The 19,358-nt window shown below is 43.8% G+C and overlaps 1 protein-coding gene across 1 annotated transcript in view; it reads right to left on the bottom strand.

Annotated features, from left to right (window-relative positions):
- The window catches only part of F12 (coagulation factor XII), a 97,686-nt gene that overhangs the window by 72,808 nt on the left and 5,520 nt on the right, over positions 1-19,358 (bottom strand). Inside the window, exons 2-4 of the mRNA XM_044280802.1 lie at positions 12,669-12,705; positions 12,468-12,567; positions 1,442-1,512 (exon numbers count right to left, since the gene is read on the bottom strand). Coding sequence (XP_044136737.1) covers positions 1,442-1,512; positions 12,468-12,567; positions 12,669-12,705 — 208 coding nt within the window. The remainder of the gene's footprint in view (positions 1-1,441; positions 1,513-12,467; positions 12,568-12,668; positions 12,706-19,358) is intronic.

The following is a 19,358-nucleotide window of genomic DNA, read 5'->3' as shown; positions in this document are numbered from 1 at the left end:
ATAATACTCTCCCAGAGTGTCCCCATTAGTAGCAATGCCCTCCATATCGTGCCCAATAATAATGCCCTCACAGTACTCCCAGTAGTAATTATGTCACCATTGTTCTGCCAGTAGAAATAAGGCCCCCTATAGTGCCCACAGCAGTAACAAAGCCCCTATATAAGACACTCCTTCAGAGCCCCAATAATAAAAAGGCCTATCTATAAGGCACCCCTATAAAGCCAACAGTAGTAATAAAGTCCCCTATAGTGTCCCCAGTAGTTATAATGCCTCTTATAATGGTCCCAGCATCTATTAGGCCCCTTGTTGTAGCTCTAGTATTCAAAAACCACCTCCTTTAATGCACCCAGTATTTATAATGCCTCCCCCTGTGGTGCCCAATTTAGTTATACTCCCCCCTGCAGTACCCCCTGTATTATAATGCCCCTGTAGTTCCCCTATATTATAATGCCTCCTGTAGTGATGTGGTCTATATTAATGGCCCCAGTAGTGCCCCATGTATTATAATGGCCCCTGTAGTGCTCAAGCCTGTATTAACACTTGCTCCCCATCATGCTCTGACCTGTGTTAATGCCCACATATAAAAAAAACATTCACCTGACTCCTGTCTGCTATGCTGGCCACCAGCTTCTTCTGGCTTGTGGCCTGAGTTGTCGCATGCCAGAGGAGGAGATTGCAATTACATCACCTTGACCTCCTACACTGGGTCTCCGGGGCAATGACTTGAAACAATGTCATGAAAACCGGTGTCCTGACACAAGCACTGGTGACCATGTCATCGGACTGCCTGAGACCTGGCACAGGACATCGCAGTGATGTCATTGTGACCTCTTGTGCTGTCCTACTGCCTCATAGATGTAAGGCCTTTTGGTCTGGGGCCTATGAGGCTGAATGACAGGGATGGGAGACATAAGTTCCCATGGCCCCCTGCAAACTGCTACCCTCTGCCTTGAGGCAAGATGTTCACCCTGATTCATGATTACGGGCCACAGATAATTGCCACAGGTCCTGCATGTAGCCTATAGGCCACATGTTTGAGACCCTCTACGTAGACATATAGCTAATTATTTTTTATGAATTTAGAAGTAAGGAGGAATAAATAAGAGATTTCTGATGCTCTTCATTTGCTTCACTATGAAGGTACTGAAAGGAAGAAGGGAGCATGGAAACTACTGAGCATGTTAGTCCGCCTCTGAATGCAGGAGAACGTGGGCCAGAATTTCATCTACAGAAGAAAAAGCAGGGGGCATTACCAGAAAGTTTCCTATGTAATTTACATTAAAAATAGAACAATATTTTAAATGCATGTATACTACAACAGCACTTCATTTGAAATGCCCGATTCATTGCATTGTAATACTTTTCTTTAGATTTTCCATTTAAATAAGACTTCATCTGGAACACAAAGCCTAATGGAAAAATAGAAAGCTAATAGTAGTACCTGTCACTTTATCACCCTCCACACAGTAGGACCAAAGCTTGTCTTTATCATAATTCTTTGTGAGGGAGCACCTAAGAGAGCAAAAATATATAACACAGCACTTAGTCAGGTATGAATTTACAAGTTGGACACTCTTTGTTTCTATTGCACAGGCGCTTGGACTCTTATTTTCTAACTCTGCGGTACCGCAGCGGTATCACCACACGTATAATCTCTATTCAGGTACTGCGCGATGCACTCCCTATACACCTTCACTATCTGTCAGTGCCCAAGAACACACAGTATACAGTAGCTATACACCTTCAGATTGGTAATTACCTGTTTCTGAGTCTTTGTCTATTCTACTGTATGTCCTGTGTCTTCTTTTTCTTTCGCTCTCACATCAAAGATGAAGGGGATTCGAGAGGCTAAACCCTATTGTTTTTACTTATACTGAGCTTGCCCCGGTCGGTGGCACAGCTCAGTTTAAAAAGTCTGCTTACTCGCGCTCGCACGGAGCGCTGTGTGACATCACAGTTAGAGCTACAGTTGGCTAGGAGGACCAAAGTTACTCCAACGCGTTTCAAATAATACGTTATTCTTCGTCAGGGATGCTCGTTCAGACTCCTAGTGTTACTTACAGTACAGACCAAAAGTTTGGACACACCTTCTCATTCAAAGACTTTTCTTTATTTTCATGACTATGAAAATTGTAGATTCACACTGAAGGCATCAAAACTATGAATTAACACATGTGGAATTATATACATAACAAAGTGTGAAACAACTGAAAATATGTCATATTCTAGGTTCTTCAAAGTAGCCACCTTTTGCTTTGATTACTGCTTTGCACACTCCCGGCATTCTCTTGATGAGCTTCAAGAGGTAGTCACCTGAAATGGTTTTCCAATAGTCTTGAAGGAGTTCCCAGAGATGCTCAGCACTTGTTGGCCCTTTTGCCTTCACTCTGCGGTCCAGCTCACCCCAAACCATCTCGATTGGGTTCAGGTCCGGTGACTGTGGAGGCCAGGTCATCTGGCGCAGCACCCCATCACTCTTCTCCATGGTCAAATAGCCCTTACACAGCCTAGAGGTGTGTTTGGGGTCATTGTCCTGTTGAAAAATAAATGATGGTCCAACTAAACGCAAACCGGATGGAATAGCATGCCGCTGCAAGATGCTGTGGTAGCCATGCTGGTTCAGTATGCCTTCAATTTTGAATAAATCCCCAACAGTGTCACCAGCAAAGCACTCCCACACCATCACACCTCCTCCTCCATGCTTCACAGTGGGAACCAGGCATGTAGAATCCATCCGTTAACCTTTTCTGCGTCGCACAAAGACACGGTGGTTGGAACCAAAGATCTCAAATTTGGACTCATCAGACCAAAGCACAGATTTCCACTGGTCTAATGTCCATTCCTTGTGTTCTTTAGCCCAAACAAGTCTCTTTTGCTTGTTGCCTGTCCTCTTAGCAGTGGTTTCCTAGCAGATATTCTACCATGAAGGCCTGATTCACACAGTGTCCTCTTAACAGTTGTTCTAGAGATGTGTCTGCTGCTAGAACTCTGTGTGGCATTGACATGGTCTCTAATTTGAGCTGCTGTTAACCTGCGATTTCGGAGGCTGGTGACTCAGATGAACTTATCCTCCGCAGCAGAGGTGACTCTTGGTCTTCCTTTCCTGGGGTGGTCCGCATGTGAGCCAGTTTCTTTGTAGCGCTTGATGGTTTTTGTGACTGCACTTGGGGAAACTTTCAAAGTTTTCCCAATCTTTCGGACTGACTAACAGTCTATTCAGTAGGACTATCAGCTGTGTATCCACCTGACTTCTCCACAACGCAACTGATGGTCCCAACCCCATTTATAAGGCAAGAAATCCCAATTATTAAACCTGACAGGGCACACCTGTGAAGTGAAAACCATTTCAGGTGACTACCTCTTGAAGCTCATCAAGAGAATGCCAAGAGTGTGCAAAGCAGTAATCAAAGCAAAAGGTGGGTACTTTGAAGAACCTAGAATATGACATATTTTCAGTTGTTTCACACTTTTTTGTTATGTTATGTGTTAATTCATAGTTTTCATGCCTTCAGTGTGAATCTACAATTTTCATAGTCATGAAAATAAAGAAAACTCTTTGAATGAGAAGGTGTGTCCAAACTTTTGGTCTGTACTGTATATAGGTCCATATCTCCTCCTTAATTTAACCCCCTCATACCTTCTACACTTAAGTTATCATTAATTCGAATGCAAACAGCTCAATTTATGAGTTCAATCCTGATGGTGCTAGTGTGTTCAGATTGAAGATCCAGCGGGTTTCTGCTCTAGACATTTTTTTTATGAAGCCAGGGGGTCATATACGCAATAATATGTCCATGCAAAAAACTATATGTAGGTTGCACAAAAAGAACCCTAGGCAAGAGGATAAGGGAGCACATCTATAATATCCAGAAAAAATAGGAAGGCCATCCTCTTTCAAGGCACTACAAAGATAAACATAGGGGAAACAGTAATGGTACTATATTTAGCGGAATAAAGATGGTTAATAAAGACAAAAGAGGGGGAGATTTAATTTAAAAAAATGTCTAGAGCAAAGACCCGCTGGATCTTCAATCTGAGCACACTACTAGCACCATCAGGATTGAACTCAGAAATTGAGCTGTTTGCTTACTCATACTCTTACTGTGACGTCACACAGTGTCCGTGCGAGCGCGAGTAAGCAGACTTTTCAAACTGAGCTGTGCCACCGGCCGGGGCAAGCTCAGTATAAGTAAAAACAATTTTAGGTTCAGCCTTCCGGATCCCATTCATCTTTGATGTGAGAGCGAAAGAAAAAGAAGTCACAGGACATACAGTAGAATAGACAAAGACTCAGAAACAGGTAATTTCCAATCTGAAAGTGCATAGCTACTGTATGCTGTGTCTTCTTGGGCACTGACAGATAGTACAGGTGTATAGGGAGTGCATCGCGCAGTACCTGAATAGAAATTTTAAAGTTGTCTGCCATTATCTGAACGGCTACTTATCAGGGATGCTGGTCAGTGAGATTTCCAGTCATTGGGATCTGAACTCTGAACCTGAATTTTACTGTATATCAATCTTGATGCCTAAAATTCCTAAGTGGCATGTAACCCAGAACTGATGTCTCACTAGCGGTATGTCACTGCTGGGATACATGCCGTTTTCGGACATGTCACCATTGACTGCAGGGTTGCACGTGACTCTGGCTGTCTAGAAGTTTACAAAGTCCCATTCACGCTTACAGTGGAAACCAGACATTTTCTGTAGTTTACCCAGAGGGGCTGTATGTGTGGACACAAACATCTGCAATATCTGTCCCATACTTTACCCAGACTTTTTCTCTCTAGAGCCCTAGAGGTTTTGTCCAAGGGACCACATGTGTGAAAACAGCAGTAAAAGTTCCACAAAATCACAGTGGGCCATGCCCAAAGTTAGTGCTCCTTGCCTAGGCACCTGGAACATTACCTCTGTAGTGAGAAAACTCTCCAAAGAGAACATCTCTGGGGTGGTGGATACATGTGTGAAAGCCAAACTTCAGTAAATATCAAGTCCGGATAATCCCGAAATATCCTAGAGTTTATGTGTGAGAACAGCTAAAGATAGATACCAGAAAAACAATGAAGAAAGCTAGGGACCCAGAGAGTTGAAATGCGCCAAGTGAGTATGATTTTTTTCAATAGGTCCAAAATGCTAGGGTTGAAATAAAAAATAAAAAAGTCCTAAAAGGTGGATAACCCATTTAAGTGAATACAATTTTTTACGTAAACAGCTAATTGCATTCTTAATACAAATTTATAAAGCTCTATTTTTCTGATATAATTTTCTAAATTTCATTGTAGTTACAGAGGGTCATAGGGGTACTCATGGGAGGAGATTTAGCAAGACCAGCATTTTAACAGTATTCTTGGTATCTCCTGAATTGCCGGAAGGGATGCAAATAAGCTCTTAACAAGCTCTGCCTCTAATGCCAACAGATGTAAGGCAGCTATCCTATAAGTCGATGTTCAACCCTTTCAATAGGCCTTGAGACATGACTTGCTTACTAAGAGCTCAGTTGCATTCCTTCTCAGAATTTCAGAGGAACATGTGTGGCCTATAAGCCTCCTCACCCGATTAAGGCACTCTCCATAAGGAGAGATAGTACCCCCCAAATCTTAATATATGAGGCATACATCTCCCTGCAGTCCATACTCCTAGAATGAAATGTACACAAGCTTACAAATGACAAACATTTCAGTCATCATTTACACCAGAAAACAGGCATTAAAGGTGTTTTCCCATCACAGACAATGGGGGTATATCGCTAGGATATCCTAGCGATATGCCCCCATTTATTGTGATGGGACAACCCCTTTAATGATTATAAATCTTATGGGGCCACATCTTCTCCTTGTCATGCCCCCTTTTCAGAAAGTAGCGAGGGCAGTGGTAAAAAGGCATTTGCGCAATTATTTTTGTCATAGCCCAAGGTTTGGGACATTTTAACAACATTTTTTTTTTATGGGGTTGATAAATCTCCCTCAATATGTTTTGATACAACAATCCACCCATTCATAATGCTCTATAGTGATGGACAAACATTGGCCGGGACGTTTCGCTAATGCGCGTTCGCTATGAAATGTTTGCGAACCTCGCGTTTGTGGCAGGCCCCATTCCCTTTAATGACAGGCGAACCTGAAAAACCTTCAGTGAACAACAATTTTACTGTAGGCCAGTACAGGCCCCAAAAATTAGGCATTCCTCTGGCAGAAAAGAACAAGTAAATATGTGGCTGGAGGTATATTAGGCGGTCAGTGGATAACAATTTTACTGTAGGCCAGTACAGGCCTCAAAAATTTAGCATTCACCTGACAGAAAAGAATAAGTGATTATGTGGCTGGAGGTACATTAGACGGTCACTTAATTTACTGTAGGCCACTGTAGTAGGCCTTTTATGCCGCTGTATATACATAAGACAAGGACCATTTTTGGTTCTGGGTGGGTGGCGGATATGTGTGGGTTGGCGTGAGGAAATTCAATTACACGTGGTCGTCACAGGTGTTGAATTCCTCAGAGATCCATGCCTCATTCATTTTTAGAAATGTGAGGTAGTTTACACTGTCGTGAGCTAGGCGAGTGCGCTTATCGGTCACAATCCCCCCTGCTGCACTGAACGTCCTTTCGTACAGGACACTCGATGGAGGGGCAAGCCAAGAGTTCCATGGCAAATTGTGCCAGCTCTGTCCACAGGTAAAGCCTGCACACCCAGTAGTCCAGGGGTTCCTTGCTTCTCAGAGCGTCCACATCGGCCGTTAACCCGATGTAGTCAGACACCTGTAGGTCTAGGCGTTCCCTGAGGCTGGATCTGGAGGGCGGCTGTCGATGGGTTGGCTGCAAGAATGATCTCATATCCGAAGTGACCAACACATCTTTAAAACGCCCTCTTCTTGCAAGCGCAGTAGGATTGGTACCCGCACCTGTTTCGCTGTGGGTGGAAATTCCTCTGCCAGCGCTTGCAACAGCAGAATGCAGCATCTCTCGCAGCAAGGCCTGGAAATGCTGCATTCTGACAGCCCTCTGTGATGCTGGTAACATGTCCGCCATTTTGTGTTTGTACTGGGGTCTAAGTACGTTGCCACCCAGCACTGGTCCTTGCCCTTTATACTTTTTATACAAAAAAAAAGTATAAAAAATGCACTAAATTGGAAGCGGTGGATCGCCCTTGCTCCTTCTCATCGCCCAGGAGAATGTCGCCCTCGTTCTCCTGGGCGGGGCCCAAGCCCCAATGAATATGGCCCAGTTCTCTAAATCAACCCTCCCCCCACACTTTACTTTACTTGCTAAACAGCAGCACATACCTGTCACATCCAGGGCCATGTATATCTTCTCTGTCATCATCTTCTCCATCTGGTTCATATAACTTCTCTGAGACGGACATCAGACATCTTAGCTTCCTCACATTTCTACTATCATCCCCCAACCTGGAGTCCCCACAGTGTTATCCTGCTGCTCGCTGTGCTCCCCAATACCCCCAAATACTATCCTGAATGAATATTTGTGCCCCCATAGTAATAGTGCTCCTCCAAGTCCCAATAGTAATTCCCTTCTAGAATGCCCTCATTAGTATTACTGCCCCCTATAGTGCCCCCAACCGTAATAATGCTCCCCAAGAGTGCCCCCATTAGTAATACTGCCCCCTACAGTGCCCCCAACCGTGATAATGCTCCCCAAGAGTGCCTCCATTAGTAGAAGAGCACTCTAGTATTAATAATACCCTCACATAGCCCCCAGTAGAAATAAGGCCCCCTATTGTTCCCCCAGTGTTAATAAAGCTACAGTATCTACAGACCCCTCTGTAGTAATAAGCCCCATATAGTGCTCTTAGTAGAAATAAGGCGGATCTAAATGCCCCTTCTACAGACCCCTCAGTAGTAATAAGACGCCTATAATGTCCCCTGGATTTATAATATCCCTACACTGCCTCTTACTGTTATAATGCTCACCCTGAAATGCCCCCAGTATTTATAATGCCTCCTGCAATGCCCCCTGTAGTTATATTCCTCCCTCCACCATACAGTCCCATGTAAATAACATCACACTATCCTGCCCCCCCAAAATACAGTCCCATGTAAATAACATCACTCCCCTCCCTTGAGCTCCTCCAATATATAGTTCCATGTAAATAACACTATTTCCCTCCCTCCGCCATAGAGTCCCATGTAAATAACATCACACCATCTCTCCTGCCCCCTCCAATATACAAGAAAATGGATCAGCCAGCACTCATTCAGTGCACGCCGCATGGGATAGAAGCAATCTCCACTTGTAATATAGAAGAAATCCCATCTCTGGGATCCACCTCTGATATGTAACAAAAGAAACCCCAATTATAGGGATAAGCTTGTACACACTGATTTAGGGAGTACGAAAGTGGCATTAAAACAAAGGGCTTTGACAACTCAGCGCAAGGGCACCTTTCCATGTTTGCAGGACTTTTTCACTTGTGAATCCACTAATGTGGTTTATTTGATAAAATGTCCTTGTGGCCTGTTGTATATTGGGGAGACACGAACAATTAGGGATAGCATTGGGAAACATAAATCAACAATTAGAACAAAAAAACTAATGTTATCGATCCTGTTTCACTTTGACCAGTGCAAGCATACCATAGCCCAGCTCACATTCCAGATACTTGAACAGATTAAAAGACCAAGAAGAGGTAGGGATATAAAGAGACTGCTACTACGCCAAGAGGCCTATTGGATCCACACGTTGGACACTTTGCATCTGAGGGGCCTAAACAGGAACTATGAGATCATGCATATTTGATATGTGATTTAATCATATGATTTATGATTTCAGAATTATGTTTTTTCAGACATCTACCGTCCATTGAAGGATCCCATATCTGATAATATGGTATTTGATATATGTTTATTCAGGATACTCCAGTTCATTTGCTCTCATTGTCACTCTGCATATATTGGTTAGTTTTTTGTATTTAGTGATATTTTTGTTAGTTCCCGCCCTTTTGGGCATGTGATGTTATGATAGCGGTACCTTGTATTATTCCTATATATACCTGCATTTCTTGAGTATATACTTACCTGTTGATAAAGGCATGCTTGCCAAAACGCATTCGGGTTGTAGGACACATTCATTTGATACATCATAACTAATTGTCAAGACACGACTGCTGGGATACCCTCCAATATACAATCCCATGTAAATAATTTCAACCCTCCCCAGCCGCCTCCAGCATGAAATCCCATGTAAACATCCCCCTCGACATGTAGTCCCATGTAAATAACATCACTGCCTCCCCCAGCCCCCTCCGACATACAGTCCCATGTAAATAACATTACTGCCTCCCCCAGCCCCCTCTGAAATAACATCCCATGTAAATAACATGAACCTCCCACAGCCACCTCCAACATACAGTCCCATGTAAATAACATCATCCCCTCCCACAGCAGCCTTCAACATACAGTCCTATGTAAATAACATCACCCTGCCCCCTCCAACATTCAATCCCATGTAAGGGTACTTTCACTAGCAGCAAGGAACTCCAGCGGGCTGTTCCAGTGGGTGAACAGCCTGTAGAATCGGTGCTGCCGCTAGTGCACGTGTGTTCCCGAACTACCACTAGTACACGTGTGCCCCCGGACTATCACTCTGGCCCCATTGACTATAAGATGGGCAGGCCGGAGTTCCGGCGGCAGCACGGCAAACTGGGGGGGCAACAGGTATGTCACACCCATTGCAAATATTCGTTCCAATAGCGCTTGTCACTCTATATACCTGTGGTATCGCAGCAGAACCACAAACAACTTCTGCACAATACAAATGCACTATATACTTTTTATGTTAGAAAGTATATTATAGGTATATCACACCAGTTCACAATCAGTTTTTTGGGGGGCAACAGGTATATCACACCAGTTGCAATTATTTGTTCCAATAGCGTTTGCCCCTCTATCTAGTTGCGGTATCGCAGAAGAACCGCACACAACTGCTGCACAATGCAAATGCACTATAATATACTTTCTATGTTAGAAAGTATATTATAAGTATATCATACCCCTCATTATATCACACCTATCGATAGCGCACCTATACCAGTCCTTAAAAGGACTTTTGTGGCCCTATTAGCTAGTGATTTGTGTCCCTAACAGCCTGTCCCTGCTCCACACAGCAACCTCTCCCTACACTGGCAAAACACATAATGTAAAATGGCTGCCAGATCAGGTTTATTTATAGGGTAGGGGGTATGTCCATGCGCTGAAACGTCTCAATTGGCTGTCCTATCCCACCTGATGTGTGTGTCATGGGTTCAGCATAATGCAAAAGAATATGGCGGACATCGCCATATGTTCGCATGTTCGGCGAACGCGCAAGGTTTGCTGCGAAATGACCGCCGGGCAAACTGTAAGGCCATCTCTAATGCTCTATACATAAGGCAGATATATACTGTTTTCTGGTTGTCAATCCTCCATACACAATACAATATTATTTATGGTGGTTTTTTTTTTGACATTTTTAGAACCCACAAAATTTAGTTCTAAAATGCTCATGCTATAAGTTTTTGAGGGTGTTGTCAAGCTATAGACTTTTGTGACTTACATAGTATGCAGTATTTAGTACATTTTGTAGCCATTAACTGTATAGAAGCGTTTAGTCCCACTAAAAGCAACTAGTTAGAAAAAGTAAAATGGATTTAATTGTAAATATATCATAGTGGTTCAAAGAATAGTTTACTTAAACAGGTTATGCCATGATTGACGGAAAAAAATTAAATCAGACATCATATAGTACATATTCTCTTTCTAACAAAGCTAGAACCAGCCCTGTACCTCACACGGATCCAGAGATCTCACGCCCTCCTCCTCTTATTCTTTACTCTGGTTGCTCTGCTAGATTATCTTCACCATGGCAGCTCAGGGGGCGTGTCCTTCCTTCTGTAGGTCTTCCCCGGTAACTGTCACAGCTTCTAACAGAACATATAGCTGGTGGCAGTTGAAGATTTAAAGGGGTTATCCCATCATAATGATCACTGTTAAATCTGTTAATGATTTGACAGTGATCATTTTTGTAAATATACTTTATTAACAAATTCCCACCGATTAGGATAAAATTCATCCCCACTTACCTGATTGTTGTGACTCGGTCTCCCCTGGTTACGACCACCGCTCTTCTCCAAAATCCCAATGGTCGCGCTTGCCCAGAAGACTCCTTCTTTTCTCCCGGCCGGGCTGCTCGCTGTTCTGAACGAACGCGCACGCTGCCGCGCATGCGCGACGGTGACTTCTTCCCGGCCAGAATAGTACAGAGCTGCAAACACGCACGCCGGCTCTGTACTATACTGGCCAGAAATAAGTCACCATTGCGCATGCGCGGCGGCGTGCGCATTCAGTTCAGCGCGCGGCCCGGCCGGAAGAAGACTTCAATCAAGATGAAGCCCACCGCCCAGCCAGAATCCAGGAAGTGAACGCGCGGTGGCAGCAGGTAAGTATAAAAACGCAAAGTGGGATAACCCCTTTAAACTGAGTGCGTGTGACCACTTCAGTGAGGTGGACAAGAAATAAGAAAAAGAACAAACAGAAGGTGGTGCTATACAGCTATATTTTATTGAATAACTCAGTGGCTTTACTAAATTTTGAACTACATGCAAGTACAAAAGTATTCAGATCCAGGTGCTAGTTTGAAAATAATATTGTTTGTGGCACAATCCATTTAAATAAGGGTGACAGAAGTTAGGCCTAGAAACCTATTGTTATTCATCCCAACATTTTTTTTTTCATTTAGGAGTGGAACAAGCTTGCTTTGTGCCCAAGGCAGGGGTTTCAGAATGTGCCCTACCTAGTCAATCATTTAAAAGGGTTGTACAGTAGAGTTATATTGATGACCTGTCCTCAGGATAAGTCATGAATATCAGATTGCGGGGATGCACATGCTGCATCCTCTTCAAAGTTTAACTGCACACGGTCTCATTTGTGGCGGCAGTGCAGTGTAATTACAACTACTCATCACATTCACTTGAATAGGACAAAGAAGTTGTAGTTACATTGCACTGCTGCTTCAAAGGAGATCATGTGCAAGTAAACTTTGAAGAAGAAGTAGTCAGATCCCAGCCAATCTGATATTGATGATCTATTCTGAAGATAGGTCATCCAATATTATTCTTCTACATAACTCTTTTATTTGTCCTCTGTCACACTAATTCCCACTATTCCCACTATTCTCCTCCACCCCTTTCCCATCAACACATTGCCACCCAATGCTTACACTTTATGGAAAATTCTGATTGGTTATACAAAGAATGTTAATATTGGTTATGTTTTAATTTTTTAATCCATAAATTGTGTCCAGCTCCTCAATGGTGCCCTAGGCAGCTGCCTACTCTGTCTATCCACCATCCTATTGACAACAAACCAAAAATATTGGCATAACACATAACATATTTTTGCAAAACGTATACAACTTGATGGTAAATGGCACAGAAAATAAAGCAGGCAAGAAAGCATATTACAATGTGAACATAGCCCTACCATAGCCTGGGTCCATGCTTTCCTTTTTTAATACAAGTGTGGTGCAGCATGCGTGCATGGTGAAAAGGGAAATGGCACAGTTGCCCACTCTCTGTCAGAACTGAAGGTTACATAAGAAAATACTGTAGTCACTCTTACAAGACAATGGTATACAAACAGCAAAACACATTTTTAGGAAATATGAAGACGATTTTTTGTTACCTAATCCAGATTTCTGTTTCAACTTTTCTTTGTGCTTCTGAAACAATAAATATACATTAATAAATAATAGATTTCCAGATCCTTGATAGAGATTCCAAGCATATGATGTTGTTTTTAAATGTAGTGTTAAAGAGGGAATGGGCAGTCGATGGGTTTGGGTCCTATAACACCACGCAACAAAAAAATACCGCTATTGCCGGCCCCCAGCTCCTCCTCCCAGTCCCTCCCCGCTTGCTCATACATCGCAGGCTGCGATGTAAAACTGTCAGCATTCGCCCCATAAGACGCAGGGACATTTCACCCCCATTTGTTGGGAGAAAAAGTGCATCTTATGGGGCAAAAAATACGGTACTTAAAATCTAGATGTTTAAGGCAAATTCTGAGTTCATATTTGGAATCAGCGCACTTATTTTAGTATAAATCACATATTTTTCTCTTAGTAGCAAAATCATTGTTGTGCGGTTCAATGATTCTATTTCAACCCATTTTTTTTTATGTGTCTTTAAAAGATAAGTGGCGAAATTGGTCACATATAATTAGAGTTGAAGTCAATGGGGACCTGAACTTTTGAGCACTAAAATGGCTGTAAAAAAGTAATGGAAAGGGCTAGAGAGCTGCAAATGGCAGCAAAATGTGGTTAAGAGCATGGCAAGTGTGGATGGGGAAGTGACTTAAAAAAAAACATAAAATACGTTAAAAAAATAATAATAAGGTCCACATGGATTAGGAGGTTGAGGAGGCAGTGGATGTGGCGGTGTAGGTGGAAGCGGCAGTGGAGGATGAGGAGGTAGCCTACACTGCTTTTTGGTTTTATTTTCTATTTATTTAATTATTTTTGTTTAAATTAGGGTACACCCCCAAAACATTGGGAAACATAATCTGTTATAACCCCCTCCAGCCGTGCTAAACAAACATTCAGACAATACACTGGCTGCAGGGCAGCTAGCACCTCCAAGGCGTAAAGAGCAAGCTCAGGCCATATGCCAAATTTGGAGACCCCAGAAGTTGAAGAGGCAGACCCATCAGTCAGTACGTGTAGGAGTGTGCACACATACTGCTCCACCATGTTGCACGTCCCCGTGATGTCCACGATCCAATTGGATATCTGCTCAACTTTCGATGTTCTTTTCTGCACCTACCATGTTGATCACGGTTAGCGGCGAATCAGGGTTCCACGCCAGAGAGGGATCGTGAGAAAGGGATACCACATCAAAGGAATGTCAATGGCTGCAATGTGATCAAGCTGAAATGTGGGACAAATTATTGAAGCCGAAGCTTCCAAGTAAAGGAGGGGTCCGCGGCAATTACACACTCCCGACTCGGGGAGGTAGTGACGATAAATAACAATACAGGACTCTTAGGATGCCCTGTTATTGGAATGATTATTAAAAAATTATAGGGAATGTCACTGGGGTATTTTGAATTTTGAAACGTTAGACAGGAGAGGCCCTACTGCCGCTTTGTTAACGCTAGATAACTTCTGCCTGATCGCATGTCCCTGTGACGTCCACGATCTAATTGGATATTTTCTCAATTAACTTTCGATGTTCTTTTCTGCGCCTACCATGTTGATCACGGTTAGCAGAGAATCAGGGTTCGACGGAGAGGGAGCGGAGAGGGAGCGTGAGAAAGGGATACCACATCCAAGGGATGTCAATGGCTGCAAAGTGATCGAGCTGAAATGTGGGACAAGTTATTAAAGCAAAAGGATCGAATGAAAGGGCAAATTAAAGACAAATTTTACTAATTTAATTCCCTGTTACCTATGCAGAGCAGGGGTTTTTCATCGCCAGAAATGGGTTAATGTCACCCACCAATGGAACAGATGATTTTTTTTAAATTTCAGTCCCTGTCACCTATGCAGAGTAGGGGTTTATTCACGGCAAAAATGGTAAAATGTCACCCAAGGTCTTCTAGGTAGAGCAGGGGTATATCATAGCCAAAGATTGGTGAATGTCACCCAACTATGTAACAGAAAAACGAGTGAAATTTATTAACCTGTCAACTAGGTAGAGCAGGGGTATATCACAGCCAAAAATTGGTGAATATCACCCGACAATGTAACAGAATTTTTTTTGAAATTTATTAAAATGTCAACTAGGTAGAGCAGGGGCATATCACAGCCAAAAATTGGTGAATGTCACCCGACAATGTAACAGACAAATTAGTGAAATTTGTTTACCTGTCTACTAGGTAGAGTAGGGGTATATCTGTCACGGGCTGTAAGTGAGCAACAAGAGCCTACACAGTGAATAGCAACTGACCGGACCCAAACTAGGGAGGATAAAGGGTGACCCCTGTCAGACCCTAAAAGCTCTCCCTAAGCTGCTAAGCACATGTCCGGATCCATATGGTGGATTGAGACATGCCCGCGTATCTAAGGCTGATGACCACTGAAACCCCTACAATAGTGGAAGTGGCACGGCCACCGGTGCCCTGCTCAGTATATGGACGGAACCGGGGTCGCCTCGGATCCAGTCAGCAAAGAAACAGATACACACAATGTCTGAACACTTAACTGAAGGAGCTGCAGCTGCAGTGAAAACAGATCCAAAGTCAGCAGACAATATCCGAAGTACTTGGTTCAGCAGAACACAGATCCAGTGAAAAGATATCACACAGGTGAAGATACTCAAGCGAGAGATACAGCTCAAATGAAAAGTATAATCCGCACCTCTACAAAGGAGGAGGGGTGATTTAAAGGCAGCGAAATCAAACACAGGAGGGACAGCTGGGAGGAAGGAAACAGAAAGTAAAGACCTCATGACAGGGGCGGAGAAACAGGGCAGAGGGAACTCCTCCAAGCTCTAGTAGTGACATCATCACAGGGGTGGAGAAACAGAGCTGTGAGAACGTCTCAAAGCTCTGGTAGTGACAATATCACAGCCAAAAATTGGTGAATTTCACACGAAAATGCTGAAAATTTTTTGAAATTTGTTTACCTGTCTACTAGGTAGAGCATGGGTATATCACAGCCAAAAATTGATGAATTTTACCCAAATATGTAACAGACAAATTTGTGAAATTTGTTTACCTGTCTACTGGGTAGAGCAGGGGTATATCACAGCCAAACATTGGTGAATTTCACCCGAAAATGTAACAGACAAATTAGTGAAATTTGTTTACCTGTCTACTAGGTAGAGCAGGGGTATACCACAGCCAAAGATTGGTGAATATTACCCGAAAATGTAACAGACAAATTAGTGAAATTTGTTTACCTGTCTACTAGGTAGAGCAGGGGTATACCACAGCCAAAGATTGGTGAATATTACCCGAAAATTTTACAGACAAATTAGTGAAATTTGTTTACTTGTCTACTAGGTAGAGAAGGGGTATATCACAGCCAAAAATTGGTGAATTTCACCTGAAAATTTAAAAAACAAATTAGTGAAATTACATAAAATAAAATACCTACAAATAAAAAAAATAATCTTGATGTATGAGGTGGAGGTCCATATGGAGTAGGAGGTTGAGGAGGCAGTGGACGTAGCGGTGTAGGTGGAAGCGGCGGTGGAAGAAGACGGGGTAGCCAATACTGGTTTTTGGTTTAAACTTTTTTTTTATATATATTTTTTTAAATTAGGGTACACCCCTAAAAGAGTGGGAAATATCAAAAATACAACAATGAACGCTGTACAATGGCTGGTTAAGGCCGGTATACATGTCTATTCTGCACAAGGTACGGACAAGTCCGGTGGGATCCATGCTTGGTTCATTTTAACCGCCTCCGGACCGCCTAGCGCAGGATCGCGGTCTGGAGGCGGCTGTCCCAGGCACAGTGACGCATATACGCATCATCTCGCGAGAGCGCGCGCGTTCACAGGAACTGCAGGTAAGCGAGCTGATCTACAGCCTGCCAGCAGCGATCGTTCGATGGCAGGCTGTAGATGCGATTTTTTTAACCCCTAACAGGTATATTAGACGCTGTTTTGATAACAGCGTCTAATATACCTGCTACCTGGTCCTCTGGTGGTCCCTTTTGCTTGGATCAACCACCAGAGGACACAGGCAGCTCAGTAAAGTAGCACCAAGCACCACACTACACTACACCCCCCCCCCTTGTCACTTATTAACCCCTTATTAACCCCAGGTCACCCCATATAGACTCCCTGATCACCCCCCTGTCATTGATCACCCCCCTGTTAGGCTCCATTCAGATGTTCGTATGTGTTTTACGGATCAACGGATCTATGGATCGGATCCGCAAAACACAAATGGATGTGTGAATGGAGCCTTACAGGGGGGTGATCAATGACAGAGGGGTGATCACCCCATATACACTCCCTGATCACCCCCCTGTCATTGATCACCCCCCTGTCATTGATAACCCCCCTGTAAGGCTCTATTCAGACGTCCGTATGTGTTTTACGGATTCACGCATCCATGGATCGGATCCGCAAAGCACATACGGACGTCTGAATGGAGCCTTACAGGGGGGTGATCAATGACAGGGGGGCGATCACCCCATATACACTCCCTGATCACCCCCCTGTCATTGATCACCCCATTTTGGAAAGAAGACACCCCAAGGTATTCCGTGAGGGGCATGGTGAGTTCCTAGAAGTTGTGAAATCCTAAAGGTGCTCTTTGGAATGTGGGCCCCTTTGCCCACCTAGGCTGCAATAAAGTGTCACACATGTGGTATCGCCGTACTCAGGAGAAGTTGGGCACTGTGTTTTGGGGTGTCATTTTACATATACCCATGCTGGGTGAGATAAATATCTCGGCAAAAGTGAAAGTAGTGTAGTGCAGAATCGTAAAAAGTGATCTGGTCATTAAGGGTGTTTAAGCTAGGGGGGCTGAGGTGGTTAATAAACGTGATCTTGTCCACAATTGTGTACCTGGTGTTTGTGGGTGCAGGACCCCACCCTCGGAGCCACTTGTGAATGACTGGCCGGAAATCCTATGAAATGATCCCTCTTCCTCCTCCTGTGCCACAGCTTCTTCCATCATTGCCAGAAGTGTTTATTCAAGGAGGCATAGAAGTAGGATAGTAACGCTGAGAACGGCGTTATCGGCACTGGCCATGTTGGTGGAGTACTTGAAACAGCGCAACAAGGAACACAGGTCTCGCATGGAGACCCAGTGATTGGTGGTGAAGTGGTGCTGTTCCGCAGAGCGACTCACCCGTGGGTGCTGCAGCTGAAACTTCACTTTCTTCTGCTGCTGCTCGCACATTCTGGCCAGCATGTGCAAGGTGGAGTTCCACCTTGTGGGCATGTCGCAAATGAGGCAGTGAGCGGGAAGGCCGAAGTTATGCTGCACAACTGACAGGCGAGCAGCAGCAGGGTGAGAATGCCGAAATCCCCAAACAGATACGTTTTAAAACTGCCTGCTGTCGTTTACCCCTGGCTGTTCTGAAGTTGGTGGTGAAGGTGTTTTACGCTGACCAGATGAGGAGCCAGTAGAGGATGAGGAAGCGGAGTAGGAAGAGGAGGAGGAAGCAACAGGAGGTAAACTGAAGCACCCTGCAATCCTCGGTGGTGGAAGGACATGCGCCAAACTGCTACCTGCCTCAGGCCCAGCCACCACTGCATTTACCCACTGGGCTGTTAGGGAGATATAACGTTCCTGACCGTGCTTACTGGTCCACATATCCGTAGTTAGGTGGACCTTTTCACAGATGGTGTTGTGCAGTGCACACCTGATTTTGTCCTCCTCTTGGTTGTGCAGGGAAGTGATGGCTCGCCTGGAAAAGTAGTGGCGGCTGGGCACCACGTACTGTGGGACAGCCACCACCATAAGGCTTTTAAAACTCTCTGTCTCCACCAGACGGAATGTCAGCATTTTAAAGGCCAGGAATTTTGAAATGCTGGCATTCAGGGCCAGGGATCGCAGGTGGGTAGGGGGGTACTTCCTCTTCCGCTCCAGTGTTTGGGAGATGGAGTGCTGAACGATTCTGTGGGACATTGTGGAGATGCTTGGTGACCCAGGTGGTGGTGTTGCTGGCAGATCCTGTTTGCTGGGTTTCAGGTGCCACTGACACTCCAGAGGTGGAAGAAGAGGCCGAGGCTGCAGCAGAAGAGGAAGCAGGAGGAGTCAGAGACCTTTCTTTGTTTTTGAGGTGTCTGGTTTGGAGGATTTCCCATTTGAATACCAATCAATAATTATACACTTTTTGATTGCTACTAGACCCAAAATAGCATTATGCTGGAAATCCAATTTACTACCAAACATCCAAAGAATCATTAGATCAGTCAATAACAACTGTTGGTATGAGGGTTCTTCTTTGAACTCTAAAGCGGCTTTTGGGAGGAGATGGGAGGCCTGTCTTTCCAATAGTCACTGTAATTTACCCTCTGCGCTATTACATGGTGCGTGAGCCCGGTATGGTCACGTAGTCAGGAAGTCAGATAATCAATTACAAGTTTGTGACATACAGACGTGGACAAAATTATTGGTACCCTTTGGTCAATGAAAGAAAAAGTCACAATGGTCACAGAAATAACTTTAATCTGACAAAAGTAATAATAAATTAAAATTCTATAAATGTTAACCAATGAAAGTCAGACATTGTTTTTCAACCATGCTTCAACAGAATTATGTAAAAAAATAAACTCATGAAACAGGCATGGACAAAAATGATGGTACCCCTAGAAAACACAGAACATAATGTGACCAAAGGGACATGTTAATTCAAGGTGTGTCCACTAATTAGCATCACAGGTGTCTACAACCTTGTAATCAGCC

The sequence above is a fragment of the Bufo gargarizans genome, chromosome 2, assembly GCF_014858855.1.
Source record: "Bufo gargarizans isolate SCDJY-AF-19 chromosome 2, ASM1485885v1, whole genome shotgun sequence".
Classification (NCBI taxonomy): domain Eukaryota; kingdom Metazoa; phylum Chordata; class Amphibia; order Anura; family Bufonidae; genus Bufo; species Bufo gargarizans.
The sequence above is the reverse complement of the archived record's forward strand: the minus strand, read 5'-3'. Positions and strand labels throughout refer to the sequence as shown.